Source organism: Miniopterus natalensis, chromosome 12 (assembly GCF_054644295.1).
Source record: "Miniopterus natalensis isolate mMinNat1 chromosome 12, mMinNat1.hap1, whole genome shotgun sequence".
NCBI lineage: Eukaryota > Metazoa > Chordata > Mammalia > Chiroptera > Miniopteridae > Miniopterus > Miniopterus natalensis.
The window spans coordinates 69,309,752-69,332,264 of record NC_142092.1 but is presented as its reverse complement, the minus strand read 5'-3'; the positions used below and the strand labels follow the sequence as shown (position 1 = coordinate 69,332,264).

Below are 22,513 nucleotides of genomic sequence, written 5' to 3'. Positions count from 1 at the left end.
GGGCAGGAAGAAGATCTGTAGGAACTGTTGTCCTTTGGGTGGGCATGCTTTCTTGGTCTAAAAGGCTTATGGGGGCTGCCCAGTTCCAGTCTGGGAGCTGAGGCCCCAGGATGATGAAGATACTCCCCCTGCCTGTGAGAAAGTCAGAATTTTGCTGGGTGGCTTCCAGGTGATCACAGAGGTGGGGTGAGCTGCCATGCCCAGAGTCCTGGGAGGAGAGTCCCGCTGGCTGACAGGTGGCGGGCTTTAGCTTTGGACCCTTCTGTATTTGATGCCTGGCCCCACTGCCCCAGTTCTGTGACCTTGGGTCACTGGGCCACCTGAACTCAGATGGCCCGTCTGTAACATGGGTCTCATACATGATCTCTCAGTGGTGTGTAAGGGTTGTGTAAGGGCTGCATGCAGCAGACACGGGGTGGGTCTGTTTTCTCCTGCCTTCTCCTTTTGAGCTGACAGAGCTGGTTTCAGGATCCTCATTCTCAAGTGTTTAGTTGGCTAATGAGTTAATTCAGAGAACCCAAGAGGTGCTGCCTGGTAGGTCCAGCCAGGGAGCAGCCTGGGAAGGGTTTTTGTCACCCATGATGGCTTTACTCAGAAGCCCTCTGTGCTTCCTTCTGCAGACACTTTGGGGCACCTGCTGTGTGCTGGGTTCTGCTCTAGGCATTGGCCCGGCGGGCTCAGGTCAGGCAGCTTCTGCCTGCATGGAGTTGACTTTCTCATGTAGGGACAGGAGAGGCAAGAGCATGGGCGTGACTGTCCGGTGGAGGTGAGCGCCGAGGGTGGGGCAGCTCCCAGCCACCCCCCAGCACCCGTGGATCAGGCAGGGGAAAGTGGGCGGGGCAAGGAGAAGCCTGTGCTTGGCCCCTGGTCACACGGTGCAGACAGGTGTCTGGCCCTGCCTCTCTTTTCTGTGTTCCTAACCACTGCCTCATCCTGCCCCGCTGCCCTGGTCCTCCCTGGCCACTCCTCGAGGAAGCAGGGCTGAGACCACGACTTCCCTTTAGAAGAGGAGGTTCGGAGGTTCAGGCAGGAAGTGGCTTGGGTGGGAAGGGACTGGGCCAACCACCTGGCTTCGAGGGATGAACGTTATGCATCTCTGTCACCTGGTCTGGCTGTTTCCATTGAGTCACTTGCAAGTCTTGGGCGAGGCCCGGGGGAGGCACAGGTTAATGCTCACACTCACCCTTAGCCTGCGAGCAGAAAGGCTGCTGCTATAGGACTTCCTCTGTTTACAAGTGCCTGCGCTTCAAGGACGGACACAGGGTTAGAAAAACACCTTAGCGCACAGCGTCAACTAGAAAGTCTCACTGACTTCCACTGTGGGGAGACATCAAAGAACACGCCTTCATTAAAGAAAGGTACCTTCCTGGGCCAGGCCCCGCCTCTGAACAGCGGCCAACATTTTTTCCATTGAAAAGATCATTATAATATTTTTTAGAAAGAGAAAGAGAACTGCTCTTAGCAGGAAGGGGATGGGGGCAGGGCAAACAGTTGACCAAGGGGCAGCTCAACAGGGTGGAGAAGCTGGGTTCTGGGGCCCCAGAAGCTAGGATGGCAGAGGAGGGGGTCCCAGGGAGTGACTGCTCCGCTCCCCAAGTGCCAGGTCACAGCCCAAAGGCCCTCATTTGCTGTACCTTTGATGGGCAGCAGTGGCCATCACCAGCAGATGGGGCCACTGGGCAGTGCCAGGCTGGGCCTAGGGGTTTCGCCCTCCTGGGGTGGGAAGGACACCTTTCCTGTTTCAAGTCTTGTCTATAAATAGTGAAAGGATGTGGCTTTGCAAAGTTGATTGAGTGTCTGAATTGCTTTCCTTAATAATGGGACCATAACAACTCCACGCACAGACATTGGCTTTTATCTGGCATCGTAAAACCCCTGGCAGACATGGTGTTCAACTGGCTCCCACACCTTCAGGTGGTGGCTGTCTCTGCCTTTTTTTATGCCCAGTTTACAGGTGGGAAAAACTGAGGCTAAGCATGGGTGGGGACCCGAGGCCAGCTTGTGGCAGCCTTGGCCTGCCTGTGCAGGCATATTCAGAACTTTCCAGCACTTTCCCAGAGGCTTTAACAAGCGACTGGCTTCGGGGCATCCTGTGGGTCAGGATGTGCTTGGTCCTGATGGATCCTGGCAGGACTGGGGCTTGGCTGTCTCTGGGGGGCCATGTAGGCCCCAGCCCATTCCCCAACATGGAGGGTCTAGAATATTCAAAGCCAGCCTGGCTCTGCTTAGCTGCGCTCCACCTCAGACATGTGTCTCTTCCCTGGGCCTCAGTTTCCCCCTCTGAATGTGAGGTGCTTGGGTTAGGTAGTCCCCGAAGCTCCCATCCAGCTGCATCCCGGCAGGACCATGGAATGGGCCTGAAGATGCCTGGGTGGTGGCAATGGGCAACAGAGTCATGGGAGCAGAGGTGCCAGGGAGTCAGGTCTGGCCATGTGGCAAGGCAGGTTCTGCCAGTCTGGGGCCAGCTTTGGCCTCTGGTGTTCTCACCACCTGGCCTGCTGGGGAGCAGGCAGTGATTGACAGGCACTCTGGAGGAGGGGGGGCCAGCAGAGGAGTGTCCTTTCCCTGAAGCGGCCTTCTCTTCCTGGCACCTCCTCTAGGCCTCCCCCCACCCCGCCCCATCCTCACAACTGGATTTGGGGGAGAATGGATATACAGATAGGTAGGTGCCTTTGTGGCACAGTACACATATAAATTTTTCCATTTTAGCCATTTAAAGTGTACAATTCAGTGGCATTTGGTACGTTCACAAGGTTGTGCAACCATCACATTACCTAGTTCCAGGACTTTCCTTACCTGAGACAGACCTCACCCCCACTGGGCGGGCACTCCCGTTTTCTGTCCCTCTGGCCAGCCCTCCTCTGCTTTCTGCCTCAGTTGCTTGTTCTGGACTGTTCGTATGGATGGGCTCATACAATGTGGCTGCTTGTGTTCGGCTTCCCCACTCAGCATGTATCAAAGGCTCATCCGTGCCCTAGTGGGTGTTAGGGCTTCACTCCAAAGCACGGGCTTTTCCTGCCTTTACCCACCTGGGACCAGCAGGGATTGGCCTGTGGCGGGCACCAGCATACAGTCTTGGACATAAGTCCAGAGGAGGTGGGTATTGGGGGTGGCAGATGCCTGGAAGGCTTCCTAGAAGAATTGGTGCTCATTTCTGGGCCTCTGTGGCTGCCTACCCAGCAGGCACAGAGCTCCCTTGAGTGGGGCCTGATGTGTCCCTGGGTGAGTCAGGATGGCCTGCCCCTGGACTGCTCAGGGCTCCATGCCAGCTCAAGGGCATGAGACAGTTGGGAGCTGGGGAGCTGGCCCCTTCTGCTTGGACATAGACGGGGTCCCCTCCAAGCTGCCCTTAGATTCAAGGAGGCTCCTTGTCTCCTGTAGGGCAGCAAAGTGGCCTAGGGACCCTTGACAGTGATCCCTCTGGTCAGGTAGCCACTGAATGTTAGCATTAGGGGGTTAGATGGTCCCCCAGCACAGGTTGCTTTCTGTGCATCTGTGACCTGTGGAATCCTGGGAACAGAAACACCCCCTCCCTGATGTTTTACCCGAGTGGTCCCTTCTAGCTGTGGGCCTCCCCCCTGCCCCTGCTGCCCTGGGACAGAAGTATGCAGGGGAATGCAGCCCCCTAACCCTCCTCCTCCATGTCCCCCATGCTCAGGGAACATTGTGACTTCTGAGTGAATGAGGTAAAGTGTTGCCTTCTCCCTGCTGCAAAGCTGCTGCTTTGAGTGGGTGCCTACCCATCGGGTGGGCCTGGCCCCTCCTGCCAGGAGGCCCACCGTCCCTGAGCCGCAGTGGTTGGGCTCTCCTGAGGTGGGGTTGTGGCGGGAAGCCTCCTTCCACCTGAGCAGTGGAGGCAGCCTTGGGCTCAAACCTTCCTGGAAGGAGTACCTGGGGTCCTGGTTTTACGTGGACCTTGGGGGGTACACTGGGGAGGCCTGGCCTCTGATATCCATACCTGCGGTTCCCAAATCTGAGAACGGCTGCCAGGCCCCACCTGGTCTCTGTCTGCGGGTCTCATGCAGCAAGCGCCTGGGTGTCTCAAGATCAGGCCAGGCCCTGGTGCTGCTCATCCCCAAGGTAGAGCCCCTGACCACAGGGCACTCTCGACTCACCTGGCCCTACCTGCGCAGGGCTGCCCAGGGGTAGGTGGGCACAGGTGGGAGCTGCTCTCACCAGTGGAAGGTCAGGCTGAATCCTAGGTTGGTCATTAAGATTTTCCCCAAACAAGTGACCATGTTATGACTTGCACAGTGCCAGGTCTGAGGCTGTGACACAGGCTGGCCTTGCTCCAGTTAGTGGATGAGAGAGTTCGTCCCCGGCCTGTGCTGCTCGTCCTGTCACTGGGCTAGGTGTCTGTATCTCTGAAGTGCTTGAATCGGTTGTGCTTTTAAGCTGCTTTAAAACGGTCCCCTTGTCACTCTGTTGACACTGTTGATTTGCTGAGCAAACTCTTGGGCCACAGGTAGCTCCAAAGGCAGCCTCACCCAGCCCACGCCAGAGCCTCCGGCAGGCAGGTCGGTCCTGCGTCGTCAGATCTGTCTTAGTGTTAAGTGCAGCAGGCCCAGGAGAGGGCTGAGGTTTGAGAGGTGGCCACTAAACATCTGAGACACCCTGCCTTGGACCAAGGGGGCCACGCAGCTAGAGGCTGTGGAAACCTGACTATGGTCCTTGTGCCAAGCTGACACTTGGGCACTTGGCTGTGGAATGAGGTAGCATCTCGGCTCCTGAGTCACAGCTGAGCCACAGGTGTCTGCCCTGGGGGCCACAGCAGGAGTGGGGCAGCTAGACCTGTTATAGATCTGGAGGTGCCTAGAGTTACTGAGTGTGCTCAGAGGTCCAGGCTCCCGGGAGGTGCTATCACCCCATTTGCCAGCAGACACTCACCTGGCCAACTCTCCCAGGCGACTGCGCGCCCCGGCAGGGCCAAGGCTGCTGCAGGATGGATTCATGTGAGAGAAGGTGGGCGGCCTCTGGAAAGATCTGTCCCTGTCTGAGCAGCAGGGATGGGGGACAGGTCGTGGGCCTTGGGGACCTACCTCCCACCATTTCCTCTCGGTTTCGGTTGCTGATGAACGGAAACTACAGTTACTGGAAATGAGAGGTTTGGGGGAGAAGCCAGAGTTTTGAGAATGTGTTTTTCCCTGACAGCTTTTCAGTAAGAGGTGCTGAGCTAAGGCTGGGCCGCGGGGAGGGTGCTCAGGCCCACGGAGAACACAGGTGGGGGCTGTGGCCACACTTCCGCCCCTAGGGGCCTCTGTCTCTTCCTCCTTCCACAGAAGGCCTGGGTGATATGACTACCTCTGGGCCTTCTGGGTCAACCTGAAGGTCCCTCCACCCTACCAGCCAGGCTGGTCCTCCTGGGGGTGGCCCCAATGGTCAGAATGAGGGAGGTCTCAGCCGTCTGAGAGCCAGATGGAGGAGGCCAGGTAGAACTGTATGTCCTGTCCACATGTGGCAGGGGCTCAGACCTTGGTGGCTTTCTGGACCCAGGGTCTAGCACAGCATAGGTGCTCAGCAGGTGTCTCTGGTGTGCACACCTGTGCCTAGGGCAGTGATGGGGAAAGGCTGGCTTCCAGCCCACAGGGAGACACAGTCCAGGCCAGTAGTGCTCCAGGCTTTCCCTGTTCCAGGACACTGCTTCTGCCAGGCCCAGATGGTGCCGTGGTCAATGGCACAGGCTGTGGAATCCACCCTTCCTTCCACTTGGTATGTGACCTCTCTGAGCTCCCCTTGCTCCTGAGAGGATGGTGACCCAGCATGGGAAGCACCCCTCAGCATCCTGATAGACAAAGGTGTGTCCTCACTGCCTGTATTGTTATTTTTAACTCTGCGTCTTATTTTGAGATGACTGTTGATTCACACTGATGTAGAAGTAAGACAGATTGATCCCCTGTGCCTCACTCTCCATTTCTCCTGAGTAACATCCAAGTTTTACTCCTAGAGCTCCTTCCTGCTCCCCGGCCTCATCCAGAAAGCTCTTCCAGAGACCAGACCAGCTCCTGGATTTGGGCAAAGTCATGCAAGGGCAGAGGGTGAAGTCCAGCCCAAGAACCTTTCACTTTCCCTATATGGAAAAGCCCCCAGATAGCCCTCGACCCACGCCTACTGGCCTACCCCCCAGGGTGTGACATGTAGGCCCCTCCTTCATTGGGCCCACCCCAGCCTGGGTGCAGATGGCTGGATTCTGCCTTCTAGCATTTGCTTTGTTCATAGGCACCTTGGTGGCTATGCAGGGCCTGGGGTGAGATAGAGGGCTGGGTGTGGATAGCTAGGTATGTAGTGGGCTATATGCAAGCCTAGGGGGTGCAGGGGCCTGGTGGTTTGCCCAGCAGGGGGTGGGGGGTGGGGGGTGGGGGCTGGGGAGGACTTGGCTGGTGTAAGCTGGAAGAGAAGGCCAGAGAGAAAATGGGGCTGGTGACCCCAGCAGGGTGCTGGTGATTTCAGGCACCACCACTGAAGCCTGTGGCCCATGCAGTTGGCCCTGCCAGGGTCCCGCTGCCCAAAGTTAGGGGGTGTCCTGGGAGCAATGGAGGAATGCCCAGTGGACTGCCAGGTGTGGGCTCCATCCCCTCGTCCCCAGTGCCAGCAGACAGCGCTGGCACTGGGGATGAGGGTGGTGACAGGTGTCCAGCGCTGGTGTGACCCTCCTGTTGGATAGAAGGGGTATGGAAGAGCTGAGGCCTAGAGAAGCTGGCTGGGAGGCTCCCCAATTCCCAGGCCTCTCACCAAGAACACCCCCACCCGGGTTTTGTATTTCAGCCAAGCTTGTGAGGATGTAAGAATGCATTGTCTGCTCAGCCCTCCCCGCAGGTCTGGGAGATCAGGTGGTGAGGGGAAAGAGCCAGGTGCCCAGGCAGGGCAGTGGGGTGCACACCCTCCCTCTGCCCATGGAGCTCTTGCTGGCCCCTTAGCTGCCTCTGGGGGGGCGGCCCTCTTCTGATTGTCCAGTCCCCCCCCCCCCCCCAAAACCCCATTTACTCCCCTCCAAGTCTGGCCACCATCGGGGACAGGAAAGGTTAAGAGATGCATTCAAATCCAGGAGGTACCATGGGCATAACTTGTGTGGGCCCAGTTTTCTCGTCTAAAATGGGCCCAGTATGTACCTGCAGGGCTGCTGCGAGAATCCAATGAGATAAAGCGTCTCAGTGCAGGTGGGGGTGGCCTCCATCTCTTTATTCTGGGACCCATGTAAGGGAGTCCTTGGTCCTCACCCTGAGTTCTTAAGACACTGGACCCGGAGCCAGGGCTGCCCCTGAGTGCCTGCCTGCCTGGCCAGGGAGGACAGACCTCCCCCCCCCCACGGCATCTGCTCCTGGGAGCAGAGGCAGGAAATTGCCAGAATTGTTTCTGGCTTTGGAGCAGAGCTCAGCCAGCAATTGCCGACTTAATTAATCGAGTTTGGGATTGAGTCCTCCCTGCGCGCCTGGCCTCAGAGCCCATCGATCCTGCACTACATCGGGCTCCACTCTACTGGGGAACAGAGACCGTTGGCAGTTCTAGGGGTTCCTGGCCTCCCTGGCACTGGGGGCTCCACAGGCTCTTCTGTGTGGCTCTCAAGGGGCCATTTGGGGTGGTGGGTGTTCAGGAGAGCCCAAGGGTGGACACACATTCCAACCCTGTCTCCAGCTTGGGGCTCTCTGTCTTTTGGGAACCAGGTAGAAGTTCCTCCCAGTGAAAGGGACAGCAGGCTTTGCTCCCTCAGCCCACAGCCCATGGGGTTCCCTTATGACAGTGGTTCACGGGAGACCCTGTGCTTGCTGCCTTGTGTGGCACCGGAAGGGGCCGCCCACCAGCGGCCCTGCGCACCCCATGGGCGGCCTGTGTTGCTCTGGCTGTTGCAGCTGGGCCATGTCCGGGAAGCTGCTTGACCTCTGCATCGGTCTTTCTGTCCCTTCACACGGCACAGCACTTCCCACGTCGGGGGGGTGGGGCAGCTGCGGGACAATGAGCGGCGGGGCCATTGTTTTCCCTGCAGTGGGAAAGCTAGCTTGCAGGGAGGACAGGACAGGCCCGACCCCTACACAAAGGGCTTCCCCGGAGCCAGGACGGAAGACGTTGCTTTTCCTGCTCTTCCTCTTTCCAGCATATTTCAAACCATCCAAAGACACAGCTTGGGAAAAAGAGTCAAGACAAGAGCAGAGCACTGTGAACAGCTGTTAGGGCTGGCAAGTGGGGCCCATTGGCACGCTCCACACCCCTGCCCCGCCCCAGACCATGTCCCCCGCTGCTGTTCTGGTCTGAGGGGCAACTGATGTTTAGGTTTGGGGTCTGTCAGCATCAGATCTGGCTGTCCCCTTTTCTGGGCCCTCAGCCTTCCTGCCCCTTCCCTCCTTCCTGAGGCCCGAGGCAGCCTTGAAAGCCCCTTGTCTGCAAAGACCGGTAGGCGGCAGCAGCCCTCGAACCCCTGCTGGGCTGCCCCAGGAACACCCACCTGACCCCCACCCTGTGCCTCTCAGTGCTTGTCCAGGTGGGGAAGGGGGCTGGAAGCAGAAAAGGTAGAAGACTAGGAATTCCAGGCCTTGGAGCACGGCAGTCACTGGTCTGGGGCCTGGCCCATCCCTCAGACAGGTGTCTGGACAAAGGCTCCTGCAAGTTTGAAAGGAACCTGGGATCTTCTGTGCTGTGGCTCTTTGTCCTGGGGACTTTGAGAGGTGAGGGTAAGGGTCCAGGAGCAGTTAATTACCTGGCACCATTCACCCTGGATCTCACGTCTCCCTGGGCCTTTGTTCCAGAGGAGCTGAGCTGTCCTGCTTTTCCCATCGGGAGATGATGGGAGGCCAGCAGAGGTCCCCAAGACCCTGCCTAGCCTGCCCCTGTGTCTAGCCTTCCCTGAGCACATCACCCCTTAGCAGTCCTTCCTTTTTGGAAGGCTGTGTGTGCTAGGATGTGGGACCACTGGACGCTCTGCCCAGGGACCGGCCAAGGTCCTAGGACACACAACCTCAGCCTTGGCCAGGGACAGAGTTGGGCTTGTTGACCACCCCTTCTAGAGCAGGAGTCTAGGGACCCAGAGTCTGGTGCCCTTCAGTCCTTTGCTTCCCTGGCCTCAGTCTCCCACAGGTGCCCCATTTTCTGGGCTGGGACAGGGGCTGTTCTGTTCCCCTAGGACACGGGTTTCAGAACCTCCTGAACAAGCTGTCCAGGTGCAGGTGGCCTACCTGCCTGGCGTGGCCCCTGGTTTTGTGCCCATCTCCGTGGTTTGGGTGGGGAGCTGAGGGCCTTTGTGGGTCTTTGCTTAGCACCACAGGATAGGGAGGGCTGCATCAAGCCATCCATGCTCCCCAGCCTCTCATCAGCAGTGGGTTCTGATGATGCTGAGTTGGTTGGAGCACACAGAGCAGGAGCCCAAGGACACCAGACTCCTTCCTGGGCAGAAAGCCTGTGAGGGGAGGCAGTGCTGGTGTGGGGAGGGGTTAGGGGCTTTGAGGCAGGCACCCTGTAGGCAGAGCCCTGCCAGGTGGGGCTTAGGGAGTGTATGGGGTGGGAGGGGCCTCTGGCTGCGGAAAAGCAGGACCGCCAGGCAGGCAGGACCTTTATTGCCCATGAGTAACTGCAGTCAAGGGTGACTTTGGACTTTGAGGGTGGCGGGAAGATGGGCTGAGGGGGAGGCCAGTGGGGTGGAATCTGGCCTTCACTGCTACACCTGGGGCAGTTCTGCTCAGGACAGGTGGAGCTGGTTAAGGACAGGAAGGTGGCAGCCAGGACTGGACGGCTAATTATAGCCAAGTGGCTCCTTCCATAGTTACCCATGCAGGCTGCCCTGCTCAGTGTGCGAGGGTCCAGGGACCTGCAGGGCTGTCCCTTACTGCAATTGGAGTCTTGGCTCCTGCCACCTTTGGGGTAGAGGCCCCAGGCCCTGCAGACATGACCTCTAGCCAGTGTTCTGCTGCTGCAGGTCCTTGTCCCCAGGTAGGGCGGGGCTCTGTGCCAGGAAAGCCCTTGTGACCCCCATGCTGCCCATGAGCAGATGTGCCTCCCCTGGTGCAGTTGGTAAATGCAGAGAATCAAGTTCAGCGTTGGCCAGAGCATGAGTCCCCTCTGCCTCAGTGGCCAGGTCACCTGCGGATAACTCAGATGTGCAGGAGGGCCTTCTGAGCACCTGCACTTCCCCCGATCCCCCACTGGTAAACTAAATCCCAGGCAGGCAGTGCCATATAGTAGGTGGCCCCCCAAAAGTTCCCCCGGCGGTGCTACATGTCACCCACCCATCAGTGGAGCCCCCAGGAAGCACCTCCCCTGGGTGTCTCTGGTTCCTCCTGTGGATGGCTCCCACCTGGCCAGGGAACAGGGTCCTCCTCACCTCTGGACCAGAAACTCCTTGAGGGCAGAACTGAATCTGTGGGCTCCATACTCCTTAGTGGCTCCCCCTTTACTCGTTTGGGATAGAGGGAGCTGTCATCTGTTCCCTGGGGATGGCAGATGGCCGCTTAGCTTAGAAAGGAAAACAGCACAATTTAGAATTAGTCCCGGGTGAAAGGTCGCGGCAACATCTGCCTCCGGATGCTTTCTGGGGTCGCATTTCTGTGGAGTGCGGAGTACGCCGGGGAGGAGGGGGGCCTCGCACAGTGGAAACATTGAGGCTGGGAACAAAGCGCTGGCCGGGCTGTGGGACAACAGGCACGGCAGCCATTTGGCACTCCTCTGGGTGGGCAGGCAGGCGGCTGCCGGAAGCCCAGCCTCTCCAAAGCCCGGATTCCGGAGCCCCCAGCCCCACCTGTCACTCACCTGCTGCCTGCCAGGAAGAGTCACCCGGGCCAGGGCTGCGTGTGGGATGGGAGAGAAGGCGAGTGGAGGAGCAGACGCTGGAGTGACTTCCTTCAGGAGGGAGCAAGGAAGGGACAGCTGTGCAAGGCCACCCAGCGTGGGCCCCAGGGTGCCGGGAGCTGGGCAGTACGGTGGACTGGGCTGTTCTCCAGGCTGTGCCCAACAGGAGAGGCCTGGGCCAGCAGGAGGTGTGGTTTGGGTCACTGAAGCTCTGGCGTGGGCCACTCTTGGAAGTCCCTGAATCTAGGCATGCATTGCGTATAATTTCCCTTGCTAACCCTGGGCATCTGTCCCCCCACAAGGAACTTACACTGACCCACTAGAATAGGCATCGAGGAAAGAATGGCCACAAGGGGCTTGGTCACCCGCGCTGTGGCCTTGGCTGTGTCTGAGTAGGGGCCTTGCAGTCCCTCCCACCTTCTTAGGGAAGTCGTCACTGTGGGCAAAGGAGGTGACAGGTGTTTGTCCCTGGGAATATCAGCATTATGGCCAGGCTGGGAGACAGGTGCAGAGGAGAGAGCTGGCACAGGCTGGAGGCCACCCAGAGCTGGAATCCAGGGGTCAGGGCAGGAGTGGCCCTTGTGACTGGCCCATGCCTGGGCCCAGACCCTGCTCACCTAGCATCCTACTTCCCTGGCTGCACCTCGCACCCGGCCCTTCCCCACAAAGCACCTGCCTCGGCTGTCCAGGGGCTGCTTCTCCCTTGTGGCCCTGCCTGCCCCATAGCTGGGGTGCTGGTGGTGGATGGGGGCTGTGCCCAGCCCCAGCCCCAGGATGGGCAACATGCCTTCACTGCGTGTCCGCCAGGCCTGGGCAGAAGTGGAGAGACAATGGGCTCCCTCAGCTGCTGTTCCCCCAAGGAGGAGCCTCCCTGGCTCCTGCCCCACCCGCGAGGGTTGGCTGCCCACTGAGCCTGGCTGGGAGCAGCTGCCGCCTGCGTCCCCTGCCACAGGCACACCTGCTCCCCAGCCGCCCTTTGTCCATGCTGCTGACGCCTGATTTATTGGGCGTATTCTCCCTCTCACCAGCCCAGCATAATACTGACTGTCTGTGATGTGCCCGGTCCGATGCATTTCCCCACAGTACTCCACCTTGGGTCCCCATTCGCGATGGGGTGGCAAGAAGGCTGAGGAGGAGAGGCGTTCAGTAGGACACTGCCCCGGGGCTAGAGGGTTCAGAGTCATATCTAGGCAGGGCTTTCTGGTTCATTTGGGGACACCCAATGTCCTGACACATTAGGGTGCTGAGCAGGGGATTGCCTTAGTGGCAGGGGTCCCCAAGGTGTCCTGGCCTAGCTAACACAAAGTAGGGCACCGGGCAGCCTGCCTTCCCCTTGGAGCTGGTGAGGCAGGAGCGCAGAGAGCGAGAGGGAGGCGTGGACTGGGCAGCCTCCCACCCTGCTTTGATGAGCAATGCCCTCTGTCCAGTGCCCACCGCCTGCCCACTCTGTCAGCCGCTGGGAAAGAAAAAAGAGCCTTTTCTCCAAGTGGGGACTGTAGCCAGCTCCTGCTTGACAATGGAGGGCATTGAATGGGTTGGGGGAGGTGCTGCCTCTGCCCCCCCAACCCTGCTCCGTTCCCAGTGAGCTCTGGCCAGGACCAGGCGGCCTGTAACTGGATCCACGTGCAGTAGGGGCCTGAGCTGCCTTCCCCAGACCCGGGGAGTGTGGCCTTGCAGGAGCCCCAGCACTGGGTGCCTGAGCACAGGAGCTCCCCTGGGGTCTGTGCCCCGGAGGAGGAGCCAGCTCCATCCCACCCCCAATCCGGAGGAGCGGGAGCCATGGCCCAGGCCTGAGTTAGCTCTGCGCCCTCTCAGAGAGGGCAGCTTGTTTTCTTTAAGCCAGTTGGTTTGGGACTTTGGGCTTCTGGCAACAGATGGTTGGCTGGAGTGGCCATTTTGTGTCCTCCCTGTCCTGTCCGCTCTGCCCAAGCCCAAGCTGCAGCCACAGATAAAAGCCTTCAGGGAGACAGATGCCTCTGGGCCTCGGGGACAGGGGAAGAGCCCAGTTGCTGACGCCTCGGCCCCCAAACCATCCCTGTTGCCTCTCTAAGATAGAGCTTCTCCTGGGGCCACCCTGCTCATTTGGGCGGGGCGGGTCAGGGGACTAGAAGGGGAGGGAGTGAGGACTGGACAGCTGGCATTTATGTGGCCACAGCTTCAGGTGCTGGTACCGGGGGCAGCCCCCTCCTGGGTGGTCTCTGGAAGGCAGACGGTTCAGTGCCCAGGAGAGCTGAGAGCCCCGTTTATCCAGGGGACTCCCTGGCTACCTGCCAACTCCCCCACCCCATATAAGGCCCCACCTACCCAGTGCCCAGAGCTGTGGGTGCAGCACCGGGGCTGCCTTCCCAGGCCGCCGCGGGCGGGCACGTTCTGCCTCAGAGGCTTTGCCTCTGGGAAGAGCAATGCCTGACTGGTCCCAGAGCCTCTGCTGAGCTTTCCTGCAAGAGCAAGGCCATGAGGTGACCTCGGCTGGCAGTTTATGGCCCAAGCTCTAGAAGCTGGGTCAACAGGTGGAGGGAGGCAGGACACCCCCTCCCAGCTCCCTTGCTCCTGAGGTGCCTGCACAGTGTGTTCTGGGGGTGGGGCACAGATCTACACACGAGGCAGCCTGATCCTGGCTAATGTTGCCTGGACATCGTGTGAAAACTGGATCCCGAAAGGAATAAGCCCTGCCTGGTGCTAGGTGGTGCAGGTGGGAGTGAAGCGCCAACCGGAGTCCCAGCAAAATCCCCATCAGGGAAGGACGGCCCCTGACAAGAAGAAGTCCAGGTCACACTTGCTGTTGTGTGGATACTGAAAGAAGAAAAAACTGAGCTTTTTATTACTCAAGGCATACTCATCATAGAACTTTATAGAGCTCTCCTTCCCTCTCCACAGTGGCTGTGACTGGTCTGCGTGGCCCCTTCTTGGTGGTTTGCAGAGGTGCAGCCACAGACGCTTGCATGTGTTTTGAAATCTAAGCCAGGCCCTGCCGAAGCTTCTGGTCTCTAGTGTGTTCCCCCGGTTAACATAATTTTTTTTTTATGGAGGTGAAATTCACGTAATGTAAAATTAGCTACTTTACAGTGTACAGTTCAGTGGCATTTGGCACATTCACGATGTTGTGCAGTCACACCCCTGGTCCCAGAACACATCCATGGCCCCTGGAGGAGCCCTGGTTGCAGCCTGCTCCGTTGTGCCCGCTGCTTGCGTGAGGCTGGCAGCTGCTGGTGCTCCCCTAGGGGCAGCAGTGGCCCTGACAGATGTGGTGCTGGGGGGTGCAGCTGGTGCAACTGACCGCTCTGGTGTGTCTTGTCTGTCACAGCTGCAGTGGGGCCTTTGTGGGCCAGCGATGCCAGGCGCAAAGCCCCTGTCTCAGCGCCCCCTGCAAGAATGGCGGGACATGCCACATGGTGGATCACGGCGGCGTGGCAGACTACACCTGCAGCTGCCGCCTGGGATTCTCCGGACCCCTCTGCCTGACGCCCCAAGACAACGCCTGCCTTTCCAACCCCTGCCGCAACGGTGGCACCTGCAACCTGCTCACACTCACAGACTACAAGTGTCTCTGTCCTCCAGGCTGGTCAGGTGAGAGTGGTTGCAGCTGGGCCCCAAGGACCCTTGGTCCTCATGAGGGGCGGTCTGACCCTGCCCTGCCCCAGCCCAGCCCAGCCCATCTGTGTGGCTGGAGGAGAGCCCTGGGCTTTCCTTGGGCCTTTGGGGTCTGTGATCCAGAAACAGCTCCAAGCCCCCACCCTAGATAGAGTCCCCATTCTAGCCCTGGACTCGTCAGGTTCTGGCTGCCCTGCTCCAGGGTCCCCACCCTTCCCTGCCTCCTGCAACCCAGGGATGCAGGGGCCCTTGATCAGGAGCTCTGGTGCTAGAACGAAGTTTCTAGGAGTGTGGGCTCTGAAGGCACAGACCCCATCAGATCTGGGAGCTGCCTCTGGTGCCTGTGTCCTGGGATGGTGACTCAGCCTCTGGAACCTTGGTCCCTCCTCTGCAGAAAGATGGCTGTGTTGTGCAGAGGGGGGTGGGGGGGTCCTCGGGGTTAAAGAGATGATGCCATTGGGTCCATCCCAGGCCATCACCTCCGTGGTGCTGGGGGAGGCCCCGGTGGGGAGCAGGGCGACAAGAGTGACCCTCTTACCCTCCTCACCCACCAGGGAAGATGTGCCAGCAGGCTGATCCATGTGCCTCCAACCCCTGTGCCAACGGTGGCCAGTGTCTGCCCTTTGAGGCCTCATACATCTGTGGCTGCCCACCTGGCTTCCATGGCTCCACCTGCAGGCAGGACGTGAATGAGTGCAGCCAGAACCCTGGGCTCTGCCACAACGGCGGCACCTGTCTCAACGAAGTCGGCTCCTACCGCTGCGCATGCCGCGCCACCCACACTGGCCCCCATTGCGAGCTGCCCTATGTGCCCTGCAGCCCCTCCCCTTGCCAGAATGGGGGCACCTGCCGCCCCACGGGGGACACCACCCATGAGTGCGCCTGCCTGCCAGGTACTGCTTGCTGGTCGCAGGCACGTGTTCTCCTTTGCCAGGAGAGTGGGGCTCGCAGGAATGGGGTGCCCAGTGTGAAAGGGGGCGGGCCAGGTTGGACAGGGTGTGTGCCCTTGAGTACAAATTAGAAGGCGGCCCTGGGTGTGGCACGGGGGTAGGTCTGGAATAAGGATATTGTTAGGACTGTGTAGGGTTCAGGTGCCACCCCAGTTCCCCACCTGCCTATTTCTGACTAGGGTAGGGTTTGCTGTGACTGGACAGCTGGGCCCAGCAACCCCCCCCCCCCATGCCAGGGACCCAGGACCCCTGCAGCCCCCAGGAGGGGCTTCTTGATGAGGCCTGGCTGGGTGCCTTCTTGGCCATTCCCTTCCAAGGCACCTTGTCCCTGCTCTGAGCCTCCTGGGGCAGCGGGCACAAGCCACTCACAAGTCCCCCTCATCTTGGGTTCCCTGGAGCCCATGTGCAAGTTGCAGAACTCTCACCTCTGCAGAGAGCACCTTTCCTGTGTAACCCCGGGGCTTCCCCTGGTTCCCGGGGGTGGGGCCGGCCCCGGACTGGCATCATCACTCACCCCCCCACCCCACCCTTAGTGGCCCTTCCCTTTCTCCTGTCTCTGCCTGTCTCCCATGGGTTGGGTGGGGGCAACAGCAGGCACAGCTCCCTCCCGCACCCCGTCCCCCCAGCAGCCCCACTGCACCAGTTCATACTGGTCTTTCCATTATAGGTTTTGTTTAAATCTTGTTGCTGATGACCTAAAAATAATAACGACGCGGAAGTTTGAAACCCCTCGGTCTGTCAGCTGCACACCGGAGGGGAGTGGGAATGATGGGGAGTGAGTGGGGTATGGGTGCTGGAGGACACAGCACCTGGCTGACCCGAAGGTGACCTGGGGGTTGTCCCAGCCCCCACGCCACCTGGCTCGGCCCAGCCCCTGCAAAGAGGAAGTGTTCTCTTGGCCATCGAGCCCAGGCCGTCACTGTCACCGTCACCGCAGCGCTGCCTCTGCGTGCAGACGCGAGGCTTGTGCACTTCCTGCATGTCACTGGGTTCTCCCGCCACTGCCCGCCTGCCTTCCTGGCTGCTCTGCAGTCTCTGGGGAGCTGAGGACTGAGCCCTCTGGCCAGGCCTGCCCCCAGGCTCTCAGTTCAAATGTCTTCTTGGTAGCTATGTGGCCTGGAGCCTGGGACCGGTGGGGTGAGCCCCTGGCGAGGGTGAGCCCAGCTCTCCAGCCGCACCCACTTTAGAAGGAGATCCTGTGAGGCACAGGGGGGACCCCAACATAGTGGGAAGTGGAACACGGGCCCCTGACTCTGATTTGAGGTGCTCCCCAAACCACTCTGATTTTCATTTGGCTTTTCCTAGCCACCTGCTTTTGCTCCAGGGCGGCTGCGGGAGGGGGTCTCCAAGGGCAAGGGGATGTTCAAAGGCGCCCGAGAGGAACGTTAATTAGTAACTGGTTGCAGGTTTGGCTGTTGCCAGACACACCTCTCTGGGCTGATCATTGAACCAGCGGGAGTTGAACGGATTAATAGCTGATTGGCAAGGAGGCCGAAGCAGAGGTTGGCCCTGGGCGGGGGAGGAGCTGGGCACAAGTCTGTTCCTGGGAAGAGGAGAGCTGCAGCTCTGCACTCTCCCAGGACTGCCCACCTGGTCCTTCCTTCACTGCTGCCCAGCTTGGAGACCCCCCAGCCCTGTGCAGCCCCTGTCAGATGGGATATCCGTGGCTGAGCACCCCCAGTATAGCTCCTGGCCTGTAGGCAGTGCCCAGTTACTGGAGCCACTGGGAGCTCCGTGCCACAGAAGGGTTTCTGTGACGTCCTCGGAACCTGTGTGCATGGGTCTGTCCAGCTGCCCTTTACAAAATGATTCCTTGGAGAGAAACATGTTTCTTGGTCACAGGAATGGGGAGGGGAGGGGTACGGACCCCAAGGCAGTGGGCCTTGAAGGGCAAGGGCTGACCAGGCCCTTGGCTCCTCCTGTCTCAGGCTTTACCGGCCAGAACTGCGAAGAAAATATTGATGACTGTCCAGGAAACAGCTGCCAGAACGGGGGCACCTGTGTGGACGGCGTGAACACCTACAACTGCCGCTGCCCACCGGAGTGGACAGGCACGTACTCAGGGAAGCAGCCGGGCCGGGCCACCACCCACTTGTCACACTGCTCCCCCAGAGGGGGGGGTGAGGGGCCCGAGGGCCTGGGCCAAGTCAGGAAGGATGGTATGACCTGGGGCAGCCCCTCTGCCCACAACCAGAGTCTGAGGCCCCACCCCAGGGGTCAGCACAGACATGGGCCTTTGGCAGCCTGGGGCCATGCAGCCCTGTGCCAGAATCAGGTCCCTAGTTTGAGCCCAGCTTGTTGGGTAAGACAGGGACGCTGATCAGCTGGATGCAGTCCCTGCCGTCAGGGCTCACTCACTGGTGGAGATGACAGACAAGTGTGGATCCCAATTCACCTGTGTCCACAGTCAGGGCAGAAACAAAAGCCCCCTCTGGTGCTGGTGGTGAAGGGGAAAATGTGATTCAGGCTGGTGTTGAGTGGAAGAGTACTCCCAGGAAGGCTTCCTGGTGGAGGCAGACCCTGCATCTGTAGGATTGTGGTCTCAACCTGTGACTGAGGGGTCTGGAGGCAGCCGCTCAACCCAATAGTCCTGTTGCCCCACAGGTCAGTACTGCACCAAGGACATGGACGAGTGCCAGCTCATGCCCAATGCCTGCCAGAACGGTGGGACCTGCCACAACACCCTCGGCGGCTACAACTGCGTGTGTGTCAATGGCTGGACGGGTGAGGACTGCAGCGAAAACATTGACGACTGCGCCAGTGCTGCCTGCTTCCACGGTGCCACCTGCCATGACCGAGTGGCCTCCTTCTACTGCGAGTGTCCCCATGGCCGCACAGGTGAGGGCAGGGGTGCCCCAAGGGGGTGAGTTCTAATGGTTTTCACTGCCCTTGACTGAGGGTCCCCAGGGCCATGCGGGAACTTAAGTGCCACCTGCCTCAGTGGCCTCTCTCAGGCCAGGCCTGGCACAGGTCACCTCAGATGCACAGGCTGGTTTTTCAGGGTCCCCGAGGACAACCCCAAGGGGCCTTTCTGGGGTGAAGAGGAGCAGGGGGTGCCCATGGTCAGGCCAGCTGGTGATTAGCCTCCTGGAATAACTCGAGTGTCCTGGTCACTCAATAGCATCACAGTGTGAGGCCCCTCCTTGATGCATCTGGATGGGATGGGGCCAGGCTGGGGAGGGGCAGTGCCCACTGACTGCTAACGCTTTCTGCCCAGGTCTTCTGTGTCACCTCAATGACGCCTGCATCAGCAACCCCTGCAATGAGGGCTCCAACTGTGACACCAACCCTGTCAATGGCAAGGCCATCTGCACCTGTCCCTCGGGGTACACAGGGCCAGCCTGCAGCCAGGATGTGGATGAGTGCTCTCTGGGTATGTCCCAGGCAGGGCATGCAGCGATGGGGGGACAGCCAGGGGCTGGGGAAGCTGGTGGAAATGTACCCTCGTAGGGTCCCCAATCTGATGGGGGAGGCGGGCAGGTCCCAGATGGTTCAAGGCTGGGGTGCTGGGAGCAGCCCCTTACCATGCTGCACCCCCAGGTGCCAACCCCTGCGAGCACAAGGGCAAGTGCATCAACACACAGGGCTCCTTCGAGTGCCGGTGTCTGCAGGGCTACACTGGCCCGCGCTGCGAGATTGACGTCAATGAATGTGTCTCGAACCCGTGTCAGAATGATGCCACCTGCCTGGACCAGATCGGGGAGTTCCAGTGTATCTGCATGCCTGGTGCGTGGGGACCGGCTAGGGAAACCAAGTTGGGGCAGACAGACCCCAGCCTCCATGCCCACCAGGTGACAGACCCTGTCAGCATCTGAGGAAACAGAAGGAGGCCCAGCCCACAAGGCATAGCCGAGAATGGGGTTACCGTGGGTGGGTGGGTCAGCCCTGGGAGGCCAGTGGGCTGCAGATCAGGTGTGGAAGTTGCTGGGCACCTCTTTCTGGGCAAAGACCTTTCATGGCCCCTGCTCTCCCCCGGCCCCCACCCAGGCTACGAGGGTGTACACTGTGAAGTGAACAGAGACGAGTGTGCCAGCAGCCCCTGCCTGCAGAATGGCCGCTGCCTGGACAAGATCAACGAGTTCGTGTGCGAGTGTCCCACAGGTGCGGCCCAGCCCAGCCTGCAGGGCTGTCCCCCAGCCCCCCACACGCTCCATCCCTCCAGTTCAGGCACAGAGCCCTAACTTTTCACTATGGGTGTGTCCAGGCTGGGCAGGGTGTACTGGCCCCTTGCCTTGCTTGCCCTGGCTGGGGGAGCCCAGGGCCCAGAGATGCTCTTCCTTGTTGCTGGGGTTTTCTGGAGGAGAGGGCACCCTGGGAGCAGCAGTAGGCTCCTGGGACCCCTGAGGGTTTGAGTGGAGGAAGGCACCGCCCTGGCTCTTTGAGAGCTGCTCATAGCTGGGGTGGGGCGGGGAGCCGGCCTGCGGTGAACATGAGAGCTTGGGGAGCTCCCTGGGGGGCCGAGTCTGTCCCATGGAGGCGTTGTAGGTCAGAGCCTTGGGCTCCTGAGATGTAAATCAGCTACCCCAGACACTAAGGGGAACCCCAATCTCACCCTGACTGGGCTGTAGCCAAGTCAACCACGGTCACTCGGGAAAGGCCCTTCTATGAGGGCGCCGGCAGAGGCTGACCTAAAGGTTGGGAGTTGAAATGAGAGAAATCTGGGTGGGGTATGCCCAGCGCCCGCCGAAACACACTAGGGGAAAGCCTATTTCGGGAACCCCTGCTGTGGTCTAGCCGAGGCTTGGCCATGGGGCCATGGGGCCATGGGGCCTGTCTCATGTAACAGCCGCCCCTCTGTTGGGCCGCAGGCTTCACTGGGAACCTGTGCCAGTATGACGTGGACGAGTGCGCGAGCACGCCCTGCAAAAACGGCGCCAAGTGTCTGGACGGGCCCAACACCTACACCTGCGTGTGCACGGAAGGTGAGGGGCCGCCACTGGCAGGCTGAGTGGAGGGAGGAAAGGCAGGCAGAGGGGACAGTAAGAGCTGAGGTGGGGAAGGTGACAGGTCCCCTCAGTATGGGACCTCTAGTCCAGGGGCTGAGAGTGAGACTCAGCTCTGACCCTGGCAGTGGGAGTGTCACTCGATAAAAGACAAACCCCCAGTCCTCTCCTGCCGGGACACAAGTGACCTGGGTCTGGTTGCAGAGTCCCAGGGCGGGGGATGGCCTCATGCTTAGGGAGCAGCCACCCTGAGCCCCATCCCCACCCTGTAGGCTACACGGGGCCTCACTGTGAGGTGGACATCGATGAGTGTGACCCCGACCCCTGCCACTACGGGTCCTGCAAGGATGGTGTCGCCGCCTTCACCTGCCTGTGCCGGCCAGGCTACACGGGCCACCACTGTGAGACCAACATCAACGAGTGCCACAGCCAGCCCTGCCGCCACGGAGGCACCTGCCAGGACCGAGACAATGCCTACCTCTGTATCTGCCTCAAGGGGACCACAGGTGCCTGACCGGGGCTCTGCAGGGGGTGGGGTTGGGGGGCTCACAGGTGCCTGACTGGGGCTCTGCAGGGGGCAGGGTTGGGGAGGCTCAGGAGCTAACCACTATGTGCCACCCACCCTCCAGGACCCAACTGTGAAATCAACCTAGACGATTGTGCCAGCAACCCCTGCGACTCTGGCACTTGTTTGGACAAGATTGATGGCTACGAGTGTGCATGCGAGCCAGGCTATACAGGTGAGCAGCCCTAGAGGTCAGGAACCCCACAGGCTAAGGCTGTGCTCAGAGGTCAAAGTCATCAATGGCCTCGGCCCTGAATGGGCCAGGTCTGGGCAAGCCCCAGGGTAGGATGGCGCAGGTCGCTGCCTAGGGCCCAGCTATCAGGCTGCTAGCCTTGGCCAACTGCACCAGAGACCACGGGGGGACTGGGGCCCCAGCCAGCACCAGGTATCCTCAGGCATCCTCAGCCAGCCCAGCAGGCCAAGAACAGAGCCAGGGTCCAGGGCACCATCTGCCTCTGCTGCCACTGTCTGTCCCCAAGCAAGTGCTGACTCTCTGGGCTTCAGGTGCTCCCTCAGCCACGGGATAGTGCAAGCTCTGCCCCGGGGCCGCTGGGAAAGGGACTTTCAAGTGCCCATGAGCGCCCAGCACAGAGCACTGGGCCAGGCTGGCTGGTGACGCATGTGACACTCATGTAAAACGCCTGCTTGGCCGATACACACCGGAAGTACCCAGGTGGAGGGGTTGGTTATCATTCCTGGTTTAATGCAGAAACTGAGGCTCAGGCCAGAACCTGCTTACCAAGAACCCCCCCTCCTCATCTTCTGGGGAGCCCTGGCATGGGAGCTAAACCCCCTCTCCCCCCAACCCCTGCCTGCAGGGAGCATGTGCAACATCAACATCGATGAGTGTGCCAGCAGCCCCTGTCATAACGGGGGCACCTGTGAGGATGGCATCAACAGCTTCACCTGCCGCTGCCCCGAGGGCTACCATGACCCCACGTGCCTGTCCGAGGTCAACGAGTGCAACAGCAACCCCTGCATCCACGGCGCCTGCCGGGACAGCCTCAATGGGTACGGGGCGCAGGGCAGGGTTATGGGGGCACGCCCACCCCACATTCTGTAGCAACATGAGCTGTGCCACCAGGCCGGGAAGGTGCCCGTGCAAAGCTCCAGACAAGCCAAATGTTGGCGCTGGGGTGGGTGGGTGGCTGGCAATGCCCCCAAGGACAGATATGCTATCTATGCCCCGTGTAGGCACCTGCTCAGCCCTGGTCTGTGCCCAGCACTTACCCCGGCCATGTGTCACTGTGGGCCACATGTCATCACAGGCCACAATACTGGCTCAGGAGGCAGGTCTTCAGTGATCCCCGAGACACGATGTAGCAGCAGCATTTCTGTGGTTATTGAGATGTAATAAGAAGTAAATACTTTGGCTTTTGTCCTGGCTCCTGAAGCGGCTCCTCAGGTCTATAAAAGTGGAAGGAGCATCTTTTATTATTCATAACAAGCCCCTTTCAACCACACCTGAGTTTATGTTGATGAGGTGGCTAAGGTAACCTAAGGGTGGGGGCTGGGTGCCAGGAACCAAGCCTGTCATTAGAGGGTGGGACCTTTCAGTCCCAACCTGCAGAGTGTGGAGAGGAGCCAGTGAAAGAGCCTGTGCAGCGGAGCCTCTCACTGCTCCCTGAGGGGTTCAGAGGGCTTCCAGGCTGGGAACACATCCCGGCACAGGGAGAGTGGCCCCCCACAGAGGGTGT

General features: G+C 59.9%; 1 protein-coding gene across 1 annotated transcript in view; it reads left to right on the top strand.

Annotated features, from left to right (window-relative positions):
* NOTCH1 (notch receptor 1) overlaps positions 1-22,513 on the top strand; it is a 44,544-nt gene that overhangs the window by 4,597 nt on the left and 17,434 nt on the right. The window contains exons 3-13 of the mRNA XM_016211037.2: positions 14,072-14,334; positions 14,913-15,251; positions 17,237-17,359; positions 17,913-18,146; positions 18,526-18,681; positions 18,849-19,034; positions 19,296-19,409; positions 20,117-20,230; positions 20,524-20,757; positions 20,881-20,991; positions 21,635-21,827. Coding sequence (XP_016066523.2) covers positions 14,072-14,334; positions 14,913-15,251; positions 17,237-17,359; positions 17,913-18,146; positions 18,526-18,681; positions 18,849-19,034; positions 19,296-19,409; positions 20,117-20,230; positions 20,524-20,757; positions 20,881-20,991; positions 21,635-21,827 — 2,067 coding nt within the window. The remainder of the gene's footprint in view (positions 1-14,071; positions 14,335-14,912; positions 15,252-17,236; positions 17,360-17,912; positions 18,147-18,525; positions 18,682-18,848; positions 19,035-19,295; positions 19,410-20,116; positions 20,231-20,523; positions 20,758-20,880; positions 20,992-21,634; positions 21,828-22,513) is intronic.